The following is a 25992-nucleotide window of genomic DNA, read 5'->3' on the forward strand; positions in this document are numbered from 1 at the left end:
CCATCGTGGGGTGTGTGCCTCTGGGGGTGTCCATCTGTCTGTCCTGGGGGCTTCTCACCCACTGGGGTGTCTGTCTGTCTGCTGGGGCATCTGTCTGTCCTTCTGAGTGTCCAGCTGTACGTCCGGGTATATCTGGCCATCGGGCTGTCTGTCTGTCTGTCTGCCTGGGTGTCTGTTTATTGGGGTGTCCGTCTGTCCGTGGGGGTATCCACCTATCCACACGGGCGTCCAGCTGTACGTAGGGGTGTCTGTCCATCCTCCTGGGTGTCCAACTGTCCATTGGGGCGTCTATCTACCTGCTAGGGTGTCCATCTGTCCTTCTGGGTGTCTGTCCTTCCTTCCGGGTGTCTATCTGTCCATCTCGGCATCTATCTACGTGTCAGGGTGTCCATCTGTCCTTCTGGGTGTCTGTCCTTCCTTCCGGGTGTTTATCTGTCCATCTCGGCATCTATCTACGTGTCAGGGTGTCCATCAGTCCTTCTGGGTGTCCGTTGGGATGTCTGTCCTTCCTTCTGGGTGTTGATCTGTCCATCTCGGCGTCTATCTATGTGTCAGGGTGTCCATCTGTCCTTCTGGGTGTCTGTTGGGATGTCTGTCCTTCCTTCTGGGTGTCCATCTGTCCATCGGGACATCTATCTACCTGTCAGGGTGTCCATCTGTCCTTCTGGGTGTCTGTCCTTCCTTCTGGCTGTTGATCTATCCATTGGGGTGTCCACTTGTCCTTCTGGGTGTCTGTTGGGATGTCTGTCCTTCCTTCTGGGTGTCTATCTGTCCGTCGGGGCATCTATCTACGTGTCAGGGTGTCCATCTGTCCTTCTGGGTGTCTGTCCTTCCTTCTGGGTGTTGATCTGTCCATCTCGGCGTCTATCTATGTGTCAGGGTGTCCATCAGTCCTTCTGGGTGTCTGTTGGGATGTCTGTCCTTCCTTCTGGGTGTTGATCTGTCCATCGGGGCGTCTATCTACGTGTCAGGGTGTCCATCTGTCTTTCTGGGTGTCTGTTGGGGCGTGCGTCTGTCCTTCTCGGTGTCCGTCTGTCCATCGGGCCACCCATCTCCCCGGCGGGGTGTCCTTGACCTCCTGGCTCTCCACCTCTTGTGCTGCCCATCTCATGGTACCCCTCCATCCGCAGGTCCCTCCACCCACCTGCTCCACCACCCCACCCCTCACCACCTCCCCGGCGCCATGTACACCGCGCTCCCCAAAAGGTACCACCCTCTCCCCTCCTCCCTCCCCTCCCCAGTCCCCCCCCCAGCTCACACCACCCCTCGTCCCGCAGCGGTTCCCCCTTCGGCCCCTCCGCCACCCACCCGGGGCTGCACATCTGGCGGGTGGAGAAGCTGCGGCCGGTGGAGGTCCCCAAGGCGACGTGGGGCGTCTTCTTCTCGGGGGACGCCTACCTGGTGCTGCACAACGGGCCGGATGAGCGAGCCCACCTCCACCTCTGGATGGGTGAGCCCCGGGGACGTGGGTGGGTGGGTGGGGGTACGGGGGGGTGTGGTGGGACCGGGGGGGCTCAGCGCTGGCTGCCGTCACAGGCCGGGATTCCTCGCGGGACGAGCAGGGTGCCTGCGCCCTCCTCTCCACCCAGCTGAACGCGCTCCTGGGTGAGCGCCCCGTGACGCACCGCGAGGTGCAGGGCAACGAGTCCGACGTCTTCATGGAGTACTTCCCCCGCGGCGTCACCTACCAGGTACAGGTGCTGGGCATCCCTGACGGGTGCTCGGGGTGCTCCCAGCCCTCAGCATCCCAACCAGGCTCTCAGCATCCTGGATGGGTGCTCAGCATCCCCACTGGGTGCTCAGCATCCCCACCAAGCTCTCAGCATCCCCACTGGGTGCTCAGCATCCCCACCAAGCTCTCAGCATCCCCACTGGGTGCTCAGCATCCCCACCAAGCTCTCAGCATCCCCACTGGGTGCTCAGCATCCCCACCAAGCTCTCAGCATCCCCACTGGGTGCTCAGCATCCCCACCACCCTGTTTGTTCCCCACTGGGTGTGTGGGGTCCCCTCTGGGTGCTGGGCATTCCTAGTAGGTGCTCAGCCTTCCTGGTGGGTGCTCTGCATCCCCTGTGGGTTCTCAGCATCCCCTCTGGGTGCTCAGTTTCCCTGATGGGTGCTGAGCATCCTTGGTGGGTGCTTAACACCTCTACCATGTGCTCAGCATCCCCTCCAGGTGCTCAGTATCTCTGCTGGGTGCTCCGCCTCCCTGGTGGGTGCTCAGCATCACCTCTGGGTGCTCAGTATCCATGCTGGGTGCTTGTCATCCCCGTTGGGTGCCGGGCACCCTCACTGAGCACTCAGCATCCCCGTTGGGTGCTGGGCACCCCACCAAGCACTCAGCATCCCCGTTGGGTGCTGGGCACCCTCACTGAGCACTCAGCGTCCCCGTTGGGTGCCGGGCACCCCACCAAGCACTCAGCATCCCTGTTGGGTGCCGGGCACCCTCACTGAGCACTCAGCATCCCCGTTGGGTGCCGGGCACCCCACCAAGCACTCAGCATCCCCGTTGGGTGCCGGGCACCCTCACTGAGCACTCAGCGTCCCCGTTGGGTGCTGGGCACCCCACCAAGCACTCAGCGTCCCCGTTGGGTGCCGGGCACCCTCACTGAGCACTCAGCGTCCCCGTTGGGTGCCGGGCACCCTCACTGAGCACTCAGCATCCCCGTTGGGTGCCGGGCACCCCACCAAGCACTCAGCGTCCCCGTTGGGTGCCGGGCACCCTCACTGAGCACTCAGCATCCCCGTTGGGTGCCGGGCACCCCACCAAGCACTCAGCATCCCCGTTGGGTGCCGGGCACCCTCACTGAGCACTCAGCGTCCCCGTTGGGTGCTGGGCACCCCACCAAGCACTCAGCGTCCCCGTTGGGTGCCGGGCACCCTCACTGAGCACTCAGCGTCCCCGTTGGGTGCCGGGCACCCCACCAAGCACTCAGCGTCCCCGTTGGGTGCTGGGCACCTCGCCAAGCACTCAGCACCCCCGTGCCGGCAGGAGGGCGGCGTGGACTCGGCGTTCAAGCCCACCCACCCCGGCGCCGGCGCCGGCCCCGTACGCAAACTCTACCAGGTGAAGGGCAAGAAGAACATCCGGGCGAGCGAGCGGGATCCGAGCTGGGCCAGCTTCAACACCGGCGACTGCTTCATCCTCGACCTGGGCGAGGTGGGCAGGGGCCGCGGGGTGGCCCTGTCCCCACTGTCCCTCTCCCTGTCCCCCAGAGCCTTCTTGCCTGGTATGGGGTGAAGCGCAACGTGTCCTTCTGGGTGGCCATTTTTTTGGGGTGTCCATCTGTCTGTCAAAGCGTCCATCCATCTGTAGGGGGGGGTCTGCCTGGTTTTCTGGGTGTCTATCTGCTGGGATGTCTGTCTGTTCGGAGTATCAGCCTGCTGGGTTGTTTGTCTGTCCTTCCAGGTGTCGCCATCCACTTGGTCATCTGTCTATCCATAGGGGTGTCTGTCCGTCCTTCTGTATGTCTGTCTCTTGGGGTGTCCGTCAATCAGTTGGGGCATCCCCCTGTCCATAGGGGTATCTGTCTGTCCATCTGGGTGTCCCTCCGTCCATTGGGGTAGCCATTCATCCAGCTGGGCGCCTGTCTGTCCGTCTGGGTGTCCGTCTGTTGGGGTGTCCAGTTGCCCGTCGGAGCATCTCCCCGGGGCCAGCTTCAACCCCTGCGACTGCTTCATCCTCAACCTGGGCAAGGTGGGTTGGGACCACCACGGGATGGCTCCATCACCGCTGTCCCTCTCCCTGTCCCTCTCCCTGTCCCCAGACCCTCTTTGTCTGGTGCGGGGCCAGGTGCAACGTGCTGGAGCGCAGCAGGGCGCAGGAGCTGGCCGCGGCCATCCGGGACGGCGAGCGGGGCGGCAAGGCTCGCCTGGAGATCGTGGCGGACGGCGAGGAACCACCTGAGATGCTCCAGGTGCGCCAGGGCCCCGACGTCCCCGCTGGGAGGAGAGGGGGACCCGAGTGTCCCCTGGGGGTGGCCCTGTCACACCCCCTGTCTCTTCACCCGGCAGGTGCTGGGCCCCAAGCCCACCTTGCAGGAGGGTACCCCCGAGGAGGACGTCATGGCCGATCAGAGAAATGCGGGGGCAGCCGTCCTCTACAAGGCAAGGCCACTGCGGGACACCACGGTGGCCCCAGGGCTGGGCATAGCTGAGTGTCACCATGGTGGTCCTGGTGGCCTTGGGGCCGGGCATGGCTGGGGGACCCCCGGGGGGGGACATGGAGCTGAGCATGGCTGGGGACAGTGTGGTGGTCCTAGGAGAGACAGATGGAGTTGGGCATAGCCAGGGGACACCGTGGTGGCCCTGGGGGGCAGATGGGGGACTCAGCACGGCCAGGGGACACCGTGGTGGCCCTGGGGGACAGATGTGGGACTCAGCACGGCCAGGGGACACCATGGTGGCCCTGGGGGGCAGATGTGGGGCTCAGCACGGCCAGGGGACACCGTGGTGGCCCTGGGGGGCAGATGGGGGACTCAGCACGGCCAGGGGACACCGTGGTGGCCCTGGGGGACAGATGTGGGACTCAGCACGGCCAGGGGACACCATGGTGGCCCTGGGGGGCAGATGTGGGGCTCAGCACGGCCAGGGGACACCGTGGTGGCCCTGGGGGGCAGATGGGGGACTCAGCATGGCCAGGGGACACCGTGGTGGCCTGGGGGGCATATGTGGTACTCAGCACGGCCAGGGGACACCGTGGTGGCCCTGGGGGGCAGATGTGGGGCTCAGCATGGCCAGGGGACACCGTGGTGGCCCTGGGGGGCAGAGGGGGGACTCTGCAGGGCCAGGGGACACTGTGGTGGCCCTGGGGGGCAGATGTGGGGCTCAGCATGGCCAGGGGACACCGTGGTGGCCCTGGGGGGCGGATGGGGGACTCAGCACGGCCAGGGGACACTGTGGTGGCCCTGGGGGGCAGATGTGGGACTCAGCACGGCCAGGGGACACCGTGGTGGCCCTGGGGGGCAGATGTGGGGCTCAGCATGGCCAGGGGACACCGTGGTGGCCCTGGGGGGCAGATGGGGGACTCAGCACGGCCAGGGGACACCGTGGTGGCCCTGGGGGGCAGATGTGGGACTCAGCACGGCCAGGAGACACCATGGTGGCCCTGGGGGGCAGATGTGGGGCTCAGCATGGCCAGGGGACACCGTGGTGGCCCTGGGGGGCAGATGTGGGGCTCAGCATGGCCAGGGGACACCGTGGTGGCCCTGAGGGACAGATGGGGGGACTCAGCATGGCCAGGGGACACTGTGGTGGCCCTGGGGGGCAGATGTGGGACTCAGCACGGCCAGGGGACACCGTGGTGGCCCTGGGGGGCAGATGGGGGGACTCTGCAGGGCCAGGGGACACTGTGGTGTCCCTGGGGGGCAGATGTGGTACTCAGCACGGCCAGGGGACACCATGGTGGCCCTGGGGGGCAGATGTGGGGCTCAGCATGGCCAGGGGACACCGTGGTGGCCCTGGGGGGCAGATGGGGGACTCTGCAGGGCCAGGGGACACTGTGGTGGCCCTGGGGGGCAGATGTGGGACTCAGCACAGCCAGGGGACACCGTGGTGGCCCTGGGGGGCAGATGTGGGACTCAGCACGGCCAGGGGACACCGTGGTGGCCCTGGGGGGCAGATGTGGGACTCAGCACGGCCAGGGGACACCGTGGTGGCCCTGGGGGGCAGATGGGGGACTCAGCACGGCCAGGGGACACCGTGGTGGCCCTGGGGGGCAGATGGGGGACTCAGCACGGCCAGGGGACACTGTGGTGGCCCTGGGGGGCAGATGTGGTACTCAGTACGGCCAGGGGACACCGTGGTGGCCCTGGGGGGCAGATGGGGGACTCTGCAGGGCCAGGGGACACTGTGGTGGCCCTGGGGGACAGATGGGGGACTCAGCACGGCCAGGGGACACCGCGGTGGCCCTGGGGGGCAGATGTGGGACTCAGCACAGCCAGGGGACACCGTGGTGACTCTGGGGCAGGGCACAGATGGGGAATGCTGCGGTGGCTGTGTGGGCCACTTGACATGGCCAAGGGTCCCCAGGGTGGCCCCGTGGTGACATCCCGGCCTCGGGCAGGTGTCGGATGTAACAGGGCGCATGGACCTGAGCCAGGTGGCCGCGAGCAGCCCCTTCAGCCAGAGCCTGCTCTGCTCCGACGACTGCTTCGTGCTGGACAACGGCGCCGGCGGGAAGGTCTACGTCTGGAAAGGTGCCCGGGCATGGGGACGGGGACAGGGGGGGACACACGTGGGGACAGGGGCCACCCCCAGCGTGGCTCTGACATCCCCGTCCACAGGGCGCAAGGCCAACGAGCAGGAGCGCCAGGCGGCCCTGAAAGTGGCCGAGGAGGTCATCGCCCGCATGGGCCACTCGCCCCGGACACAGGTGGGTGCAGGCAGGGAGGGGTGCCCAGGGGCTGGCATGGGCGATGTCACCCCGTCCCGGTCCCCGTCCCCTCGCTGTTCCTGTCCTGGCAGGTGGAAATCCTGCCCCAGGGCCGCGAGACGCCCCTCTTCAAGCAGTTCTTCAGCAGCTGGAAGTGAGGGAGCGGGTGCCAGCACCCGGCCCAGGGCGTCACCAGGCTTGTGCCGGCTGTGCCAGCTCCCTGCCCATGCCTGCACCCTGCCCAGCTGTCCCCGTGCCTGTGCCATCCCCAGCCCCGTGCCCGTCCCCTCCCCATGTCATTCTCATCCGCGTGCCATCCCCATCGCGTGCCATCCCCCATGCCCACATCATTCACATCCCCGTGCCATCCCCAAGCCCGTGCCAACCCCGTACCACCCCTGTGCCCAGGCCATCCCTGTGCCTTTGCCCACCCCATGCCCGTTTCATTCCCACCCCTTCGCCGTGCCCACGTCCATACCAACCTCAGCCCCACCCCTGTGCCATCCCCATCCCTGTGCCATCCCCCATCTGTGCCACCTCCAGGTCTTTGCCCACCTCAAGCCCAGGTCACTCCCATCCCTGAGCCCGTGCCATGCCCACAGTAACTGCGCCAACACTGTCTCCCCACCCTCACTGCTGCCACACCTCTGCCATCGTCACGCCCGCACCACCTTTCCGCTCATGCCCACGCCGCCACCCCCGTGCCCACGCTGTGCCACCTCCGTGCCCCATCTTCTCCTCGCCCACCCTGTGCCCGCTCTGCCTCCGTGCCCACACCACGCCGTGCCCACGCGTCTCCCCCACCCTGTGCCCAGGCCCTGGTGAATAAAGGGACGGTGCCGAGTCCTGCGTCTCGCTGCTCTGGGTGCGGTGCCAGCCCTGGGGAGCGGGGGGACGCGGGCAGGGCTGGGGACAGGAGGGGACGCAGACAGCGCAGGGCTATGGCAGCGCAGGGGCTGCGGCAGAAAGATGTCCCCGGCACCCTGGCGTGATGCCACCCCACACGGCACCCTGCGGGGCCACCTGTGCCACAAGTGCACGAGGCCTCTGCCCCACAGGGTGATGCCCACTGCTGTACGGTGTCCCCAGGGCCTGGCAGCACCCATGGGTGCCAAGGTGGCCGGCGAAACCCTGGTCCTTGCGTGAGCACACGGCCCTGACAGGGCTGGGAGAGGTGGGAGATGGCCCGTGGCACCTGCCGGGCTGCCAGCGCTCGGTCCCGTGTCCCCACAGCCCCACTGTCCCCACAGCCCCAGTGTCCCCAAGGCCCTCATGTCCCCAGATTCCTGGTTTCCCCGCAGCCCCAAGGTCCCCTCATCCCGCTCTCCCTGCAGCCTCCGTGTCCACATCCCCCGTGTCCCCACTGCCCCGCTATCTCCACGGTCCCTGCACCCCTGATGTCCTCAGTGTCCCCAAACCCCCAGTGCCCCCAAAAACACCCCTAAAGCCCCTACATGCCCAGGGCCATCCCCATCGCCATTGGGATTTCACCCCAATTCCTGCCTGGGACCGCACGGCCAGATCCTGCTGCATCCATCACCAAAGAAAAGCCCTTTTATTGTTGCCGGGAGGGACGGGGACGGCACGGGAGGGGAAGGAGCCCAAGGGACCCCGGGGTGACCGGCTCGGAGAAGCCACCGTGTCCCCCAGCACCCATGGGAGGGGTGGGTGAGCCAGAACCCCCGGCATCTCCAAACTCCTTCTACTTCTAAAGCAACACCACGGAAAGAAACTCGACAAGGGGGAAGGTGGAAGCTGGGCTGGGCTCTTCCTTGTTCACAGTGAATTTTGGGGGTGACGGGAGTGGGGGAGGGATCCCACGCTCACAGGTTTTTGCTAAAAAAATAAACCCAAACCACCCGGCTTTGTCTCTCTGGTGTTTGATCTCCGCAGGGGAGCTCGCTCACACCTGATCCCCCGCAGCGTGGTTTGGGGAGAGGGAAAGGCAGAGAAAACCCCTCCGGTGGGGACAGCGGGGAGGAAAAAAACACAGGGACGCTCGTGGCAGCCCCCGGCGGCGAGCTGTGGGGTGCTCGGGGTGGTGGTGGCAACGCTGCGGAGCCAGGTTTCGGCTCTCTACGTGGCGTTAGACCCTGCGAGACGCTAAAAGCAATCCAGTGAGCTTCTTCAGCGAGCCGAAATGGGGGAAAAGTGGGTTTCTCTGTTGTGGCCACACAGGTTCTGAGGCCGCGGAGTCAGAGGGAGCGTGGGGGGAGAGGCAACTTGTTCCCTGAAAATGCCCTGTAAGGGATTTTGTCATCCCCTCCTTCAGCCCTGAAAGAGAATTCACACTCCAAACCAGAGGGAGGAGGGGGAGATCAGCACTGCAGGGGCTCAGGATGGGATCGGACCCTTCATCCCGACCAAGGGCCAGCTACGGGGGACGGGAGAGGGTGGAGAAGAGCAGCGCCTGGGTCAGCCCTGCTGCCGAGGGAGCGGGGCAATGGCACTTCACTCGGAGAAAAAAAAAATAAAGAAGAAATAAAAGCCAGACATCGTTTGGAAGAATCAGGCTGGAGCCAAGTGCTCCCAGGGAGCCAAGTGCTCCCAGGGGAACGGAGCGGCTCTGGTCCCTGCAGCCCCCGCCAGCCCCCTTACTCTATCAGTTCCACATAATTGGCAGGGAACATGCCGAAGTGGCCGTCGGGACCGTAGCCGCGCCACCAGCCTTCGTCGATCATCTCGATGTTGGTGATGATGTTCTCCGGATCAAACGAGATCTCAGTGTCATCAGCTGGAACGCAACAGAGCGAGGAAGGGGGTTAAAATCAACCCGAACCCCCTCCGCCCAGCACAGCCGGAGACGCCGGGAGCCCCCCCGCCTGCAGGGACACGCTGTGCCAAGCACGCAGCCCCCCCCCCCCCCCGCCGGACACCCCCCTGCTTAAAGAAAGGAGTCTGTGACACAGTCAGCTTCCCCGGGGCTGTGTCCTGCTGGAGCCCAAACCCCTCGACAGGCACTTTTCCCAGCAGAGCGGCCTTTTTTATGGCTGGAGAAAACAAGGGCAGCTCAGCCCCGCTGCTGCTGTGAAAGGCCAGGGGTCCGGTAAATTATAAGATGTGAATATCCGGGTAAAACAGGCTCCGAAGCAGGAGGCAGGGGAGGGAAGACAGAAAAGCGAGCGAGAAACACACATTAAGCTAAAAAAGAGAAGCCATGAGCTTCCTCCGCTCGCTTTTCCAGCTCCAATTCGGGCGGAAGACGCTCTATCGGGCACCCTGCCGTGCGATCGCCGGGTGTGATGGGCGATGTCTCCGGTCCAGCTCTCCGGGAACGGACTGGGCGCAGCAAACCCGCCCCAGCTGAGAGGGAAAGGCAGAGCTCCGCGGGTCTTACCAGCCTGATAGTCGTAGAGCGCCCGCGCACACAGCCCCTTCCCCGTCAGGTCCGGCGGCTGCTGGTACTCAACCGGGTAGTCGTATTTGGCATCGTCAACTTGTTCCTTCAGGAGGGAGAGAGGCAGAAAAGGAGTTACCAGCGTGAACGATGCTATGCCGGGCAGCTCGGGCTTCGTTAGTCGCAGCAAGGGTCTGCGGTCCGGGGTCTCGCCACCCCAACGTAGGGCACACGGGGTGCACGTCGCCCCGCTCTGCTTCTCGCAGCCCCGCTTGGTTTCCTGGGTGGATCAGGAGGTGTTGCACACCAGGAATTGCAGGAGAAAACAGCGGGAAGGAGGAGTACAACACCGTGCGACACCCAGAGATTTAGATCGGCCCCACGAGCCTCGGAGAACTGCGTGCAGCAGGTCCCAAATGCCGCCCCCACTCCGGAATGAAAATGCTGGCTCTGGGGCTCCACGTGTCTCTGCCAGGAGATAAAGGAGATGAGTGTGCAAACTGCCTCGCACCGAAGAGCGAAGGCGGCCAGTTCTCCGGCTGGGCTCACAACCGGCACCGATCCTGCAGCGCCTCCGGCACGGCAGCCGGCATCACAACCAGAAATACCGGAGACCAGCAGCAGACAGCCCTTCTGGAAGCCGATCCCTCGGGATCTCCGCCGCAGACAGCGGTTCATCACCCCCACGTTTAAGCCTGTTGAGGCTGGACAAGGTCCAACTCCAGTTTTCTACGCATTTCTCTCTCATTACTATTTTGAGACCTGAGCTGGCTGCTTTTTACTCTTCTTCCATACGGAAAGGCTGAGGCGATCGCTCAGCCCATCACCCGCTCCTTTTGAACCAGCTGCACACTTCCAGACAAATTCGAGAACGAGAAAATTAAGTATGTTTGAAATGCTTATGGTTTTGTGAGGGCGGGGGACAAGACGGATGAATAGAGGAGAGGAAACCAAACGGCCACCACATCTCCAAGGGAAACACATGACACAACCCCACTATTAGACGCCGGAGAATCCAACGGAGCACGCCAAGAATAGTTGGGCTTTGCCAGCTCCGCTGGTTTTGGAGGTGCAAAGAAGCAGGAGAAGGAGGAGAAAGCGCTTTGGCAAAGAGGCTGACGAGAGGCTCTCCCCTTGCCCCCTCCCGGCGCTCCAGGGACGTGGGCAGGGACACCAGCCGCAGCACCCCAGGGCGCAGGACGGTGACGGGGGCTCAGCGCCAGCGTCTCTCGCCGTCAGTGCTGGGAAGGGACGCAGCAGCGTCCCCTCGCCATGCGGATGCGGCCCGAGCGCGTGTGAGCTCCGGGGTTTCTCAGTTCCCTGCTGATTTTAGCCCAGGCAGCCGGGCTCCGAGCACCAGAGGATGTGTTTGTAGCCAAAGAGAAGAGACGCTCGTAAAAGGGTTCCAGACTCATCCTAAAAGATGAGACAAAGCCACGCTCTCTCACACGAGGACCCTGGCGAGCTCTCGGGTGCCCTCTCCCCGCCACAGGTCCTCTATCCCCCTCCATGCACCAACCTGAGGGGGTTCTTCATAGATGGCCGAGGGGTCCGGCGGCTCCTCGTACAGATTTGCCTCTTCCACGTGGGAAGCCGGGACGCTTGAATTGTACCCAGAGTCTCGTCCTGCAAAAGAAACACACAGTACCTCACCACGATACCATCACCAAAACTCCCTGTCCTCTCGTTCATCCAACTCCTGCTCCAAATTGAAGTGCCACCAAACTTCTGCTGTGAGCTGGATGTCCCCCGGGGTCTCCTGTCCGGCAGAGGAGATGGGTCCGGCAAGCACGAACCCAGCCACGGGGCGAGAAGGGGTTTGGGGAATGACAAAAAGGACAAGGGAGAGATCCAGGATCACCGATGGGGAAAGGAATAAGCTTGCTCAGGATGAATGAACCATTTCCAGGCCTGATGGGGAAGGGTTGGCGCAGAGACGCTGGCCAAGAGCAGCATCTAGTGGTGACTGCAGCCTGGGGACCGCCGGAGCTCAGCGCTGGCCCCCAGCGCGTCCCTGGCTCCCAAACACCGGCGTGGATGGACAGAAAGCAGTAATAAGCCGCTCTGAAACAACCGCTGGTTTTGCTCCACCAAAGAAAATCTGTTTCTGGCTGAAGCATTTTGCTGAACCCAATCCCTCAAAGGGTTTGGTTTTAACCAGGTACATTTTTTGGCTTATTTGGGAAAAGGCAGCTTGGAGGTTGTTTCCCAGCTCCCATCTTCCTGAAGCAAAGCTGCGGGGTAGCCCCGGGACAGGGCAGCGAGCAGCCTGGCCCGCTGGGGACAAGCCAGCAGTGTCGTGACACCCCGCAGCCCTTCAAGGACAAGGCAACGCCTCCGTGCCACCCATGGCGCGTGGGGAGACCTTCCAGATCCAGCCAGCCCTCCTCCAGATCTGCTCTTCCCACCCAAACCCCCCGAGAGGGGCCAGAGAATCTCACCACACGCAGAGAAAGCTCATCACAGCCCGGCTCCCTCCGCCTGCCTTGTCACCCCAACCCCGGCGGCGAGGGCAGCCCTGCACTGCCAGCCCTCGGAGCCCTGCATCGACGACACGCACAGATCCCCCGGTCCTTACTGGGATGGCGAAAGCCAGCCCTGTCTACCTGCTAGAGCCGGGTGCTGCCGCCGCGCTCTGCCGCCCAGAGGGAAATCACCGGCTGGGGGTAGAAAGCCTCCTTTGCTGGGTCTCGAGGGCATTTTGGAAAGGTCTGAGCATGAACCTCAAAGCCTCTGCGGCAGGAGGTCTGGAGAGGGGCTCTGGGAGTGCACGTAGCTGAATTTTTCAGCCTTTCAGCCAGGAGAGACCCTCATCCCCTCGGCCGCTGAACCTGCTGCTAAGTCTGAGGAGGAAAGGAAGGGACCTTTGCAGCAGGCAGCAATAACTCTCCTCCTTCCCAGCCTCAGCATCACCGAATCACAGAATTATTAAGGTTGGAAAAGCCCTGTAAGATCATCAAGTCCAACCATCAACCCAACCCCACCATGCCCACTAAACCATGTCCCGCAGTGCCACGTCCACACGTTCCTTGAACACCTCCACGCTCAGCCCTTGCCATCTCTCCGGCTGGAGACAAAGCCCACGGGTTTCTGGCCTAAAGATCCGCTCGCGCTCTGCCGAGGCATGGGAAAACGATACAGAAACTCGGAGCCTGGCCTCAACACGCCCGATTTTGGCGACCTGTTTGGAGAGGCGAGGTGAAAAGCTTTGGTTAAGGCGAGGAAGCAAAGCCACGCACCTGCTGCGGGTATTGGCGAGGCTGAAGGCGTCCCCCAAGCAGAGGAGGGGGGCGAAGGAGGCTGGGGGAGCATCCCGGGCAGGAGAGACGGGAGAGGCAGGACTCGGCACAGAGTTCACCTCCTTCTGCAGGAAAGGGCTGCGAAGCTTGCCTAGAAAAGGAGTCAAACATGCTGCAGGAGCGAGGAAGGCATCGAGGCTTCCAGCCGCACGGCGACAGCCCCGTGACTCCCCAGGAATCACAGGGGTTAGTCACCGAAGGGTGTTGTCGGATGCTTTTTGCCTCAGGAGCCCACTGCTCGGTTATCCTCCTAAGCAGGATATTCCAGCTCTAATCCTGGTTGGGGAAAACAAGTTTGTCTACTGGTTACAGCAGTAGCTGCAGCCAAACTAAAAAACAAACAAACAAAAAAAGGACGTAATTCTGGGGAGGAAGAGTAGCTGGAGGACGCTGCCACCCAGGTCCTCCTCTCCGGGCTCTGGACGGTGATTTTCAGAGCACCCTGAATTTCACAGACATTAGGACCAGCAACTGGGAGGGGTACGATTCAAACTAGTTGCTGCCAGCCCTCTGAGCCAGCGCACTTTCCTTTGGCAGAAGGTAACTCTTTGCTGTTATCTCCCCCATCTACGCCTCCGAACGCAAACGAAAGCAGAGCAGGAGAGTTACGAGACAAGCCCTACCCCAGCACAGCAGTGAATAAGCACCAAGACTTGCCAGCCTACCCTCAGCCCGTGGATTTTATCAGCGCCAGGGCGTTTGTCTTCCCTTCCTCCACTGAAAACCATCAAATTCTAAGACAAACGAGGGAAATCCCGAGGAATTTCTCACCCTCAGAAATCAACCTCCCCCCACGATGTTTAAACAGCAAGACAGACATTTTCCCAGCGTGGGACTTCATCCTGTCCCACCGATGGCTTGCCTGCCCGAGACAGCGCATTTGCGCTCCTATCACAAAATAAAAGTGCTTATTCCAAATTAATTCAAGCTACTTTCAAGGAGATCGAGCTGACCGAGAAGGAGACATTCATCCAGGGTTATCACACATTCTCCGTGACTTCCTTGGCTAGTTTCAGCTTTGGTTTTCACAGCTTCCTGGTTTCTATCCGATACATCAGGTGGGTCTCTTTTAAAGGAACACGTTCCTGCTTGGTTCAACCAGCGCGAAAAATCGGGTGGAATTTATGGCAGTCGGGATAGACTGTGACAGTGGTCCCTTTCTGGCATTAATATATTTAGTTTTCATTTTTAAAATGAAATTTAAGCTTCATGAGTCGAGTTGAAGTATGGAAAACTTCCACCTTGGCTGTTAAAACCTGGCGCAGCCCGCAGCAAGAGCCTTACCGTGAAAAAACATCGCGCGAGCTGGGTGTGAGACATTGCTCTGCCTACGGCAGAGAGCACCGGGTGTGACGACAGCTACCCGTGCTCAGCGGGAACCATGGCCTCACGGCTAACGCACCCATCCCGAACACGTGCTCCCCTTGTCAGGAATATGCTCCGTGGGGAACGGGAACCAGCTCACGCCACCCGACCCGCTGCGAGCATTGCGCCCCGCCGCCGTACCTGGCTGGGAAGCCGTCACCCGCGTCCGCCGGCACCGACTTCTCCCTCTGCTTGAAGATATCCCGGGGGTTCACCGCCCTCTGCGCTATCAGCGACGCAGCCTCCTGCGAAGGCGAAGAGCACGCAAAGCCCGCGGTCAAGACGTGGCAGCCTGGTGATGGGGTGCAGCACCCCCAGCGCTGCACGAGGCGGGGAGCTGAGCCGACGCAGCCCCCCCCCAGCAAAGCGCTCCGGGTCCTGGCAGCGTACCTGGGCTTTCTCCACCGATTCGCTTCTCTTGAAGCCCTTCCGCTGCCTGGCCTCGTACTCCTCGGCTTGCTCCTTCTGTAGCACAAGAGAGGGTCGGCTACGGCCTCGGTGGGCACCAAGCCAGCCCCCTCCTACCCCATGGAGCCCCCTCCTTCCCCATCCAGCCCCCTCCATCCTCTCCAGGACCGGGAGAAACGGGAAGAAGGAACAGTCATAGCGATGGAGGGTGAATGGGGAGGAAACCCCCTGGATCTGGGAGGGAGATGCAGGAGGTTTGCTGGGCTGAGGATAAGAGCTTGATTTCCTCCAGTGTCCCCAGGCTCTTCCCCAGAAAGAGTTTTAAACTCCGCTTTCCCCAGAGGCTGCAGCTGGACCGATCGTCGGGAGCACGTGGCCAGCGTGAGCAGAGGTATAAAGCGAGATCCAATGAAATCGAACCCCATCCATCCCTCCCCAGAATCGAGGATGGAGCAAGAGACCTGGAGGACCAGCCCATGGCATCTCCTCTGCCAGAGCGTGTCCGTGGGTCTTTCCCCGTCGCCCACCTGCCGTGACAGTGCCTGGGGTGCTGCTCGTCACACTCCTGCCTCTGCCCGCAGTGTGGTCTGCACCACGGCACCCTGACCTCTCCGTCACGGAGGATGCGTGAAGAAACCTCACCATGGGGGACAACGCTGAAGCTCACCCATTGCTGCTGCTCCTTGTCCCTGTTCTCTGCCTCCTGCTGCTGTTGGAGTCTCCTGCGGTGACAAATGATAAAATCGGGGTTAACAAACATGCAGGACGAGCAGTTTGCTCTGCGCGGGGCTGCTCTGGGACCTCACCCTGCTGCAGCTACACGGGAAAGACCAAAGGAAGGACATTCCCCCTCACTTCTGGGGACAGATGAGGAGCCACAAGCCACCCCTGGAGCCGTGCAGGGGGCAACAGCAAGGAGAGAGGGGCAGAGCAGCAGAAGCTGCTTCAAATAGTGGGACCAAACTGGGGGAAATCTCTTCCTTCAGGAGCATGGACAAGAGCATCCGGCTCAGAGGGGCCGGGTAGACTTCCCCATCCGAGCTCAAAACAGGAAGGCAGTGCCCGCTGCTGCTCGCAGAAGTGAGCTCCACCACCTAACAGGGGTCACGCCAGGCTTGGAGAGGAAGGAAATCAGCACAATGCCGGTCCCCGCACACACCACCTCCTCTCTGCACGGCTCAGAGCCCTCCACCAGCCAGCCCGGACCTCTGGCACCCCACAAACGGTGGCCACAGGTTTCAACAACGTGTTTCAAAAGCACCAAGGGAGGGACTCGGTCCTGGGGGCAGGATCCACGGGCAGGGAGACCCACGGATGATGCTGGACGAGCAGCCAAGCTTGCCGGCGGTTCGGCCGGGGAGAAGATGCTCTCTGCACCCAAGGGGCTTGCCGGGGGACACCCAGCCGGAGTCGGCCACAGTTCAGCCAGATCAGCTGGGCCAAACCTCCGCCACCGCTCCAGGAAGGTGAGGGAAGGCGAACGCAATTCATTCGCACGTCGGCAAGAGCAGACCGACGTTCGGGTTGCACGGGGGCTATCAGGAGGATCGGACTTGCGGATCGCGGTGCCCGAGGGCAGCGTGCCGTGGGGGCGGCCGGGCTGAGCCTGCCCCAGCGCAAGCCGAGGCAGATCCCCTCCGCAGCTGCTGTCTTAAAGGAGGTTTCCTGGAATTGCAGCGGGAACACACGGACACGATCTGCTGCTCCCTGAGGAAGAACCCTCCGCTGGCAGGACAGGGGCTGGAGCAGGGGCAGCAGCCCGGAAGAGGTGGTGGTAAGGACACACAGCATCGCTGAGAGCAAAGCTGAGAGATCCCGGAGAGCGGGACGGGCTCTGGGCATCATCACAAACACTCGCCAGCGGCAGGGACTCACTTCTGGGCTTCGATTTCATTGGATCTCGCTTTATATCTCTGTTCTCGCCCCGCTGCTTCTTGCAGCTCCCGCTCCCGACGCTCTCTCTCTAGCCGCTGCCGCTCCTCCTCCGCTCTCCTCTTCTCCTCCAGCCGGCGGTTTTCTTCATCTTTCTAAAGGGAGACGTGCAACAAGTCGTGATTTTAACGCTGCCAGCTCCGAGAAACCCCCCAGCTCCTTGCACGCCACGCGGTGCCACCAGCAAGCACGGCAGATCTCCCGGCAGCTCCCAGGGCACGCGATGCCCCTAACACTTCTGCGGCCTGAAGGTTCAGGCACTATTGCTAAACCACCGTAAAACCCCGCTGTAAAGCAACCTGAATGGGAAGCGAGGACAGAGCAGACTTGCCCTGCTCTTCAGCCTGGCAGAGCTGCCTTCAGAAAGGTCAAAAACCAGCCCCTTCACCCAAACAGAGTTTGCCATGCACCAGGAGCCGGGCTGCAGCCCAGCCCTCTCCCCCTGCGCTCACCCCAGCAGCCCTGAGCCAAATTAAGATGAGATAAAAAGCATCTTGCTCTTCAAGACCTATTTCCTCCTCCCCTTGCACCCCAAGGCAGCAGGACCTCCGCAGCCAGCCCAGCTCCACGCTGCTTGAGGGCTGGATCCCTGACTCCGGGCAAGAGAGCCCGGGTTAGAGAGGGAAGATGCAGACGGAGAGAAATCTCCAGCTACATCCAAATGCCTCGTCCTTCTCGTGCCTGGCTGCTGAAGAGAAGCGGCAGCACTCACCTCAGCTTTGGCCCAGAAATTATCTTTATTGACTCTCTTGATTTCGGACATTGCATTCGTCTTCTGGTAGACAGAGCCCTGGGGGGAGGCAGAAGGCGGCACGTGTGAGCGGTAGTCACTGAGCAAGCACAATTTTTGCATTCCTCTGCAGAAGTGCATCCCCACGGCTTTCTGACAGTTTTCTCCTGCTGCTATGGGACCGGCCAGACCCTCTTTGCCTTTCCCTGGCAGAGGGCACCCAGCCCCACGCAGCCATAGGCTAGCAGGCTGGGTCGAAAGGGTCAGCGGAAGATATTTAGCGTGAAGAATAAAAAAAAAAGAGACACTTTGTGATAGAATATAACAGCAAAACCAGCACGGTCCCACATTCAGCACAGTCTGTGACTTTTTAGAAGTTACTATAACCTGATGCTTTGCCCCAGACTTTAAAGAAGGGCTGGCTGAAGCCCAACGATGCGCACGTTGCCAAAAACGGGGACTTCCAGCCTGGTTTTCCTCTTGCCTCAAGCAAAAATCAGGTTGCTAAAGCGCTGCAGAGCCCAGGCTGGAGCAGCCAGCAAAGAATTGACCAGGACACACGGGAACGTGGCACTGCCACACCAAAGCGGGGCCGGGGGAGAGCGAGGGTCTTGCACAGCTCAGGTTTGCTCTTTACCCACATCTCAGAGCAGGGTCATGCGATGCAGAGTCGGAGAGCGAGTGCAGCTGAGCTTCTCCTTTATACAGCTGAGAAACCTCACTTGCTTGGTGTGTGTGTGTGTGTTAAAAAAACACCTTCCTACAGCACGTAGACAGAAAGGAAGTTGCTGGGATCTCTGGCCTCAACAGTTCACAGCACAGGGGGAAGCCTCGGTTGTCGTCTGCAAGCAGGTCAAAACGCTGCTGCACCGACACGTCTTGTTCCCCGTCCCTCGGCTGCACCAGAGTCTCGGAGAAGCCCCAGGCCTCGCAAACACTCTGCAAACGTGAAAAGCTGGAGCTTTTGTGTCTCTAAAAACCTGAATAGAACTGGGGGGAATCAGTTCTGCGTAAAAAAATAGTTGGACCTACGGAGAGGAGAGCTTAGGCTTTCTGTTTGCTGCAAGGACATCTCGGCTCTGCCACCACCCCGTGCTCTTGCCCCGATTCACTCCGCAACAAGCCAGAGAGAGGAACCGGCCCTGGGCAAAACTACTGGTGCTTCCTCAGCCATGTCAAAGCACGGGGAACCCCTTCCACTGCAGGATGACGGCGGCCCCAGACTCTGTCCCTGCCCAACTGCGAGCCCAGAGGGACCAGAAAGCTCCCACGGAGCCAACTCACCACGGGAGCTTGAGGGCCCGAGTCCTGGAACTTGCTGCTCTCCTTGTGGAAGTTGTAGTTGGCCCCAGAGGCCTTGGCAACCTTCTCCATGATGAGTTCAGGCTCCACGTCCTCCTCCGCGCGAGCATTGATGGTGACATGAGCCCCCTAAGCAAGGAGAAAGCCAGCGCAGGAGTGAGAGGGCGACTCTAGAAGCCACTAAACCCACTACGCCGCTTTGATAGGTCCCGTCTACACTCCCGGAGCTCCCAAGGGAAGGAAAAGGGCTCAGGTGACAAAGGGAGGTCACCGGCCACTCCAAGATAACGCGATGCTGGAAAAGCAAATGTTCACGGGGGGAGAAAGAGGCTTGTTTCGCCTCCTCTGCAGCCTCCTGAGGTATTTTCGACTGCAAGAGGTTCGTGTTGCGAATCAGCCTCTGAAACGCACGCCTGGGCTATCCTACACCGCAGGAGTATCGAGGGCTGGGGTCACCCCCCAGCCTCTCCTGGCCACGGTCCTGCCTCCAAACAGACGTCTCTGTGCCACCCCAGAGAGCAGTGTGAGCCACGCAGGGCACAGGCTCCCTACGGCCACGACCTAGCCCGGGGCCCGCGGATCCAGGGAGGACGCCACGAGAAGAGGACCAGACCTTTAGGAAGTTTGCGACAGTGCTGACGTGGTTGGCGCAGGCTCCTTTTCTCACGTCATTCACGCCTTCGCCAGTCTGCAAAGAGAAACCATCGGCACCTGCTTACCCGAGAGTCCCATCCCAGGCTGGTTTTATAGCAGCAGCACCTTGATCTAAACCTGCAAATCATCCACGCTGACCACGGCGAGGGCTTCGCCGGGGCTTAATGCGTGGAAAAAGACCCCACTCTGCAGCAAGCACTGCGCAGAGGGACGTGGCAAACCCCCTGCCCAGGGACAACGGCCACACCATGAGGGCTCCAGGCTCCTGCTGATCCTCAAGCGCTTCATTCAACTCATCCTAGATGGATTCGGAGCCGTTTACCGGCAGCGTCGCTGCCAGCCGGGCGAGCGACATGGCCAAGAGATGCAACGTGGAAGGGAATCTTCCCAGCCTCTGTTTGCCTGCGTCCGCGGGGTTTGGGCTATGCACCCACGGCAGCGGGCATGGTACGCCCTCGGTAGTGCAGCTTGGCGGAGGGGATTCAACGTGCTGGCTGCCGAGCGTTCGGCAACTACGATTCAAGAGAGAACTGAAAGGAGAAACAGTGATTTATCTCCACCAGGTCCCTCCCGGGAAAGGCAGAGGTCTGTCCCCACTCACCCAGTTGACGAGGACGTATTTGGGCAGGCCGGAGTTGGGATCCTTCACCCGACAGAAGGCATACATCACCTTCCCGCTGTTGAGCTCCTCCACCATCTCCTCCAGGCCACCATCTGCCCCGGGAGAGAAAGGAGAGGGTGTGAGACAAGCAGATCACGTACACGCAGTGGGAACGGCCGAGCCTGCGGAGCTTGCAGCCTCCTGCCTGCTTATTTCCTGGAGATTATTCCTGTTAGATTTGGGGAGAGTCTCTCAGACGCCTCGTGTTTGCCCTAGTCCTTCCATTACCTGCTCATTTGCGCAGGAGCTGAGCCTCAGCCCGCTCTCACCCACATCCCCGTCCCCAGCAGCCTTCGCTGCCAGAGCTCCTCTTCCTCAGACCTTCGCCACGACAAGCACAAATCCACGTATGGAAGGATCCCGGGTCCGTAACGCAAGCCAAGTGATGACAGAGAAGAGAAAGGAGATGCTCACGTGCCCCAGACTAATTAGAGACTTTAACCAGAGCAGGCAGCTGCAAACCGGTTCCGACACGAAACTGTGCTGCGAGTTCTCCGGCGAGCACCTCCGCTGCCGGAAAACAGCTCGACAAAGATCGGAAAGGTCCCGAGAAGTGGCAGGGGAACCCGTCCCACCTTCTAAGTCCGACGGCAGCTGTGACGAGCCCTGCTTCGTCAAATGGGAAGTAGACAAGAAACTGAGATGCCGGCGCAGGGTAAGGTCACGCTCGCCAACCGTAGGAGGAAACTCCTGCCCTCGCGCTTTGCTCGCTGGGGTTAAACCCGCGGGGCCCCTCCAGGCAGGTTTTTGCAGGGGCTGCTCTCAGCTACGAGCTCGGGGACGAAGGAGGAGAGCCCACCTCTGCACAGAGGAAAAAAAAAATTGTGCAAGGTTGGGCAGAGGGGTTGTGCAAGACGGGCGAGCGATGGAAAGTGCTACGTTGCCCCACGAACCGCAGCATCGCTCCCACTAAAAGCGTGTGCCAAAAAACTACCAGAAAAGGAGGAAAAATGCAAAAACGTGTGCTCTCATTTCAAAAAAATTCCCACAGACCACGATTCCTCCTGCTTTGGTTTGCCTGACCCCTGAAAAAGCGGAAAACAAGCTACTGCTCACCATCAAACACCAGCAGCAACTGCACAGCCGAGTCTGTTTTGCTCTGCACTGCACCAAGACCCGAGATCGTTTTCTTCTCCGCTATTAAATATTTATGCTTCGGCTCTAAATTTGGCACAGCGGTTTCCAAGCCCGGCAGAAAAGTTTAAGGCTGGAAGTCTGAAGCCGGACGGCTGACGGGAGGGCCCCGGGGCTGCGTGTTTGCCGGGTCAATGTTTAACGCCGCGGCGGCAGGCATGGAAGGACACAAAGGGAAGTGCTGGGAGGAGCAGAGCTCTGCGGCGAGGCCGGGGCTCTGCTAACAGGGAGCGGCAGAGTTACACTGCACCTAATTAAGCAGGGTCCAGCGTAAAAAGCACACGGGACTTCATTTACACACAAACCCCAAGCAGCTAACACCCGTGCAAGCCCTAAATTCAGCTCTCTCTTCCATACGACCCTAACTCTTCGACAGCGGCAAATCTGCGTCTCAGCCTCACTTGACAGTCCCCCGCAGCCGCTCTCCGGCGCGGATCCGCTGCTCAGGCAGTCGCATCCTCTGCAGCCTCCCCGAGGCTCCCCGCAGCCCTCGTCTGCGGCTCGGTAAGAGTTTTTGCTGAACAAAAGGCTCCAGCACCAAACCACCCGCAACGCGGGCTTTGCCGGACCCTGCAAAGCTGCCTGGAAACGTCTCACCTGACCGCGGTCACCGAGAGCTTCATGGGTTGGGAGAAACGCTTGCAAATGAGAAAGGCGGCCGGCGAGGGAAGGCAGCCGAGCGCTGGAGGATGCAAATCTGGAGAGCGGAGAAACCTGCCTGGATGCGTTGCTTTCTACCAGCTTTAGCTTTGCATCAAGAGGCATTTGTGTGGGAATGGGCAGCTGGGTAAAAAATAAAAAAAAAAAGTCCCAGGAAGCAAGGAACCGAAGAAAGAAGAAGCACTTTAGCAGCAGCAAGCTGGAATCCCCAGCCTGAGAATGCCAGATTTGAGGCGCTTCGTGGTCCTTCCTTCACCTCGCTCTGCGGCCGGCTGGGACCTAAAATACTTCAGGACTGCAAAGAGGTACAAGGACCTGAACTTTGGATCCTTCAGAAAAGAGGAAAACGAAAGGGAAGGAGAAGGCAAAGCCGCGCACGCGCCTCTCCCGCCTGCCGCCGAGACTCTTCTCTATTTTCCTCGCTCAGAAACTGCACCAAACACCCCGACGCTCCCAGACGTGCGCTCTCACCCTCGTCCTACCGCCGAGGCCACCCCTCGCCAGCGCCAAGAACAGGCTCAGGGATTTAAAAAAAAAAATAAAATAAAATCCCTCTTTATGAAGGGGGAGCGAGCACCGTTTCCCACCGCTGGAGCCGTTCCAGGCGGAGGCTGGATGCCACCAGCAGCACCGAGCGACAAAAGCCAGCCAGACCTCGTGAGCTGAGCCCTGCAAAGAACCCCAGACCCGGCCGGCGGCGCCAGGCGAGGCGGGGACAGTGGCAAAGACGCTCACCTCCGGAGCCGGCCACTCGCAGGTCGTTGCTGTTGCCTTCGTAGGTGAAGAGAGCCCTAAAATAAAGCGGAGGGTTTATCCAGGGCCGGGGGGAGATGCTGGCCCCAAACCTCACACCCCCTCAGCATCTCCTCTCCTGCACCAAGTCCTCGGGACCCCCTGCAGCGCACCCCAAAAACTCCCCCATGCTCACGGGACCCACCCAGGGTGTCCACACCCCGCCGATACCAACGCACACAGCTCCAGAGGGCCCCCCACCCCACACATCTCCTGCCCCACATCCCAGATACTTCCTGATGCCCCCTATATACCCCATATCCCCCCAGTCACCCCACACCCCTGATCCTCCCTATATACCCCATATCCCCCCATACACCCCACACCCCTGATGTCCCCTATACACCCCACATCCCCCCCAGTCACCCCACACCCCTGATCCCCCCTATATACCCCATATCCCCCCAGACACCCCACACCCCTGATGTCCCCTATATACCCCATATCCCCTCCAGTCACCCCACACCCCTGATCCCCCCTATATACCCCATATCCCCCCAGACACCCCACACCCCTGATCGCCCCTATATATCCCATATCCCCTCCAGACACCCCACACCCCTGATCCTCCCTATATACCCCATATCCCCCCAGACACCCCACACCCCTGATCCCCCCTATATACCCCATATCCTCCCCAGTCACCCCACACCCTGATCCCCCCTATATACCCCATATCCCCCCCAGTCACCCCACACCCCTGCTCCTCCCTATATACCCCATATCCCCCCAGACACCCCACACCCTGATCCCCCCTATATACCCCATATCCTCCCAGACACCCCACACCCTGATCCCCCCTATATACCCCATATCCCCCCCAGTCACCCCACACCCCTGATCCTCCCTATATACCCCATATCCCCCCCAGTCACCCCACACCCCTGATCTTCCCTATATACCCCATATCCCCCCCAGTCACCCCACACCCCTGATCCCCCCTATATACCCCATATCCCCCCCAGTCACCCCACACCCTGATCCTCCCTATATACCCCATATCCCCCCCAGACACCCCACACCCCTGATCCTCCCTATATACCCCATATCCCCCCCAGTCACCCCACACCCCTGCTCCTCCCTATATACCCCATATCCCCCCAGACACCCCACACCCTGATCCCCCCTATATACCCCATATCCTCCCCAGTCACCCCACACCCTTATCCCCCCTATATACCCCATATCCCCCCAGACACCCCACACCCTGATCCCCCCTATACACCCCACATCCCCCCCAGTCACCCCACACCCCTGATCCCCCCTATATACCCCATATCCCCCCCAGTCACCCCACACCCCTGATCCCCCCTATATACCCCATATCCCCCCCAGACACCCCACACCCCTGATCCCCCCTATATACCCCATATCCCCCCAGTCACCCCACACCCTGATGTCCCCTATACACCCCATATCCCCCCCAGTCACCCCACACCCTGATCCCCCCTATATATCCCATATCCCCCCCAGTCACCCCACACCCTGATCCCCCCTATATACCCCATATCCCCCCCAGTCACCCCACACCCCTGATCCTCCCTATATACCCCATATCCCCCCCATACACCCCACACCCCTGATCCCCCCTATATACCCCATATCCCCCCCAGTCACCCCACATCTCTGATCTCCCCTATACACCCCACATCCCCCCAGACACCCCACACCACTGAACCCCCCTATATACCCCACAGCCCCACCCCAGACACCCCCACACTCCTAATCTCCCGTGTACACCCCACACCCACCCCACAGACACCCCACGCTCCCTGATCTCACCACGGCCCACCCCCACACCTCCTGCTTCCCCTACACACCCCACACCTCCGCTCCAGACACCCCCACATCTCTGATCCCTCCTGGACACCCCACAGCCCCCCCAGACCCCCCCACACCCTCTGATTGACCCTTTCCACCCCACATCCCCACCCAGCCACCGGCCCAGCCCCATATCTTCCCCTAGACAACCTCCAGACCCCCCCAACCCCCCCCCACCCCCTCAGATCCCCCCTATACACCCCAGACCCCCCCCCAGGCATCCTGATCCCCCCTGTACACCCCACAGCCCCCCCCAAAGACCCCCACAGCCCCCTATACACCCCACAACCCCCCTCCCCGGCACCCCCCAGCCCCCAATCTTCCCTTGCAGACCCTCCCCCCCCCCCGGCCCATCCCCCCCTCTTCTCCCACCTCCCCCCCCGGCCCCTCACCAGTCGGTGGGGCTCCCCGCCGCCACCACCCGCCCGTAGGCCTCCTGCAACGCCCGCCCGTTCTTGCTGAGGTTCAGCGCCATGGCAGCGCCCGCTCCCGGCCCGCCCCGCGCCGCCACCGACCCGCCCCAGGCCCGCCCCGGGCCCACCGACCGCCCCGGGCCCGCCCCAGGCCCGCCCCGGGCCCACCGACCGCCCCGGGCCCGCCCCAGGCCCGCCCCGGGCCCACCGACCGCCCCGGGCCCGCCCCGCCGGCACTACCGGGCCCGCCCCGGAAGTACATTGGCAGGCCCCGCCCCGGAATAGCCACGCCCAGCGGAGCGCCACACCCCGCCCCCAGGTGGCCACGCCACGCCCCTAAGGCGTCTGGCCACGCCCCCTAGCCTCCACGCCCCGCCCTCAGACGGATACGGCACGCCCCTCCGGAGAGCCAAGCCGCGCCTCCAAATCGCCACGCCCCCGGATTGCCCCGCCCCGCCGTGAGAACGCCCCGCCCACCGAACACCACGCCCCGCCCCAGAACGGCCACGCCTCCGAGCGCCCCGCCCCGCCCCACCCCGCGCACCCCGAACCCCACCCAGGGAGGGCCGTGGGGTCCCCCGTCCCGGAGGGGTTCTCGGGGACCCCCTCCCAGGGCGGTGTTCGGGGACCCCCTCCCAGGGCGGGTTTTGGGGTCCCCGTCCCAGAGCGCATCTTGGGGTCCCCATCCTGGGGCGGTTTTTGGGGACCCCCTCCCAGGGCGGGTTTTGGGGTCCCCCGCCCCAGAGCGGTGTTCGGGGACCCCCTCCCAGGGCGGGTTTTGGGGTCCCCGTCCCAGGGCAGTTTTTTGGGGTCCCCCGTCCCAGAGCGGATCTTGGGGTCCCCCATCCTGGGGCGGCTCTTGGGGTCCCCGTCCCAGGGTGGGTTTTGGGGTCTCTTGCCCCAGAGCGGATCTTGGGGACCCCCATCCTGGGGTGGCTCTTGGGGTCCCCCGTCCCAGGGTGGGTTTTGGGGTCCCCTGCCCCAGAGCGGATCTTGGGGACCCCCATCCTGCGGCGGCTCTTGGGGTCCCCCATCCCAGGGTGGTTTTTTGGGGTCCCCCGCCCCAAAGCGGTGTTCGGGGACCCCCTCCCAGGGCGGGTTTTGGGGTCCCCG

At 61.9% G+C, this 25992-nt stretch overlaps 2 protein-coding genes across 5 annotated transcripts; one reads left to right on the forward strand and one right to left on the reverse strand.

Annotated features, from left to right (window-relative positions):
- Positions 1–1183: 1183 nt before the first annotated feature.
- CAPG (capping actin protein, gelsolin like) lies at positions 1184–6529 on the forward strand. 3 transcript variants are annotated; one of them, XM_059831511.1, is made up of 9 exons: positions 1184–1206; positions 1278–1450; positions 1537–1691; positions 2991–3158; positions 3766–3915; positions 4013–4105; positions 6063–6195; positions 6283–6371; positions 6464–6529. In XM_059831511.1, the coding sequence occupies exons 1-9, from the start codon at positions 1184–1186 to the stop codon at positions 6527–6529; spliced, it is 1050 nt and encodes a 349-aa protein (XP_059687494.1). The 3 variants fall into 3 exon arrangements, with proteins under 3 accessions (XP_059687494.1, XP_059687495.1, XP_059687496.1); XM_059831512.1 differs by having other exon boundaries at positions 3766–3879; XM_059831513.1 differs by lacking the exon at positions 4013–4105.
- A 2385-nt stretch (positions 6530–8914) lies between these two features.
- Positions 8915–24941, reverse strand: DBNL (drebrin like). Of its 2 annotated transcripts, XM_059831508.1 has the most exons (15): positions 24859–24941; positions 22589–22644; positions 20000–20112; positions 19358–19432; positions 18727–18873; positions 17425–17502; positions 16656–16807; positions 15448–15502; positions 14763–14837; positions 14509–14617; positions 13036–13098; positions 12948–12995; positions 11228–11334; positions 9709–9814; positions 8915–9105 (listed from the first exon to the last, which is right to left on the reverse strand). In XM_059831508.1, the coding sequence occupies exons 1-15, from the start codon at positions 24939–24941 to the stop codon at positions 8966–8968; spliced, it is 1407 nt and encodes a 468-aa protein (XP_059687491.1). In that variant the 3' UTR covers positions 8915–8965. The 2 variants fall into 2 exon arrangements, with proteins under 2 accessions (XP_059687491.1, XP_059687492.1); XM_059831509.1 differs by lacking the exon at positions 8915–9105 and having other exon boundaries at positions 9715–9814; positions 12948–13098; positions 14514–14617.
- Positions 24942–25992: the final 1051 nt, after the last annotated feature.

Source organism: Gavia stellata, chromosome 31 (assembly GCF_030936135.1).
Source record: "Gavia stellata isolate bGavSte3 chromosome 31, bGavSte3.hap2, whole genome shotgun sequence".
NCBI classification, from domain to species: domain Eukaryota; kingdom Metazoa; phylum Chordata; class Aves; order Gaviiformes; family Gaviidae; genus Gavia; species Gavia stellata.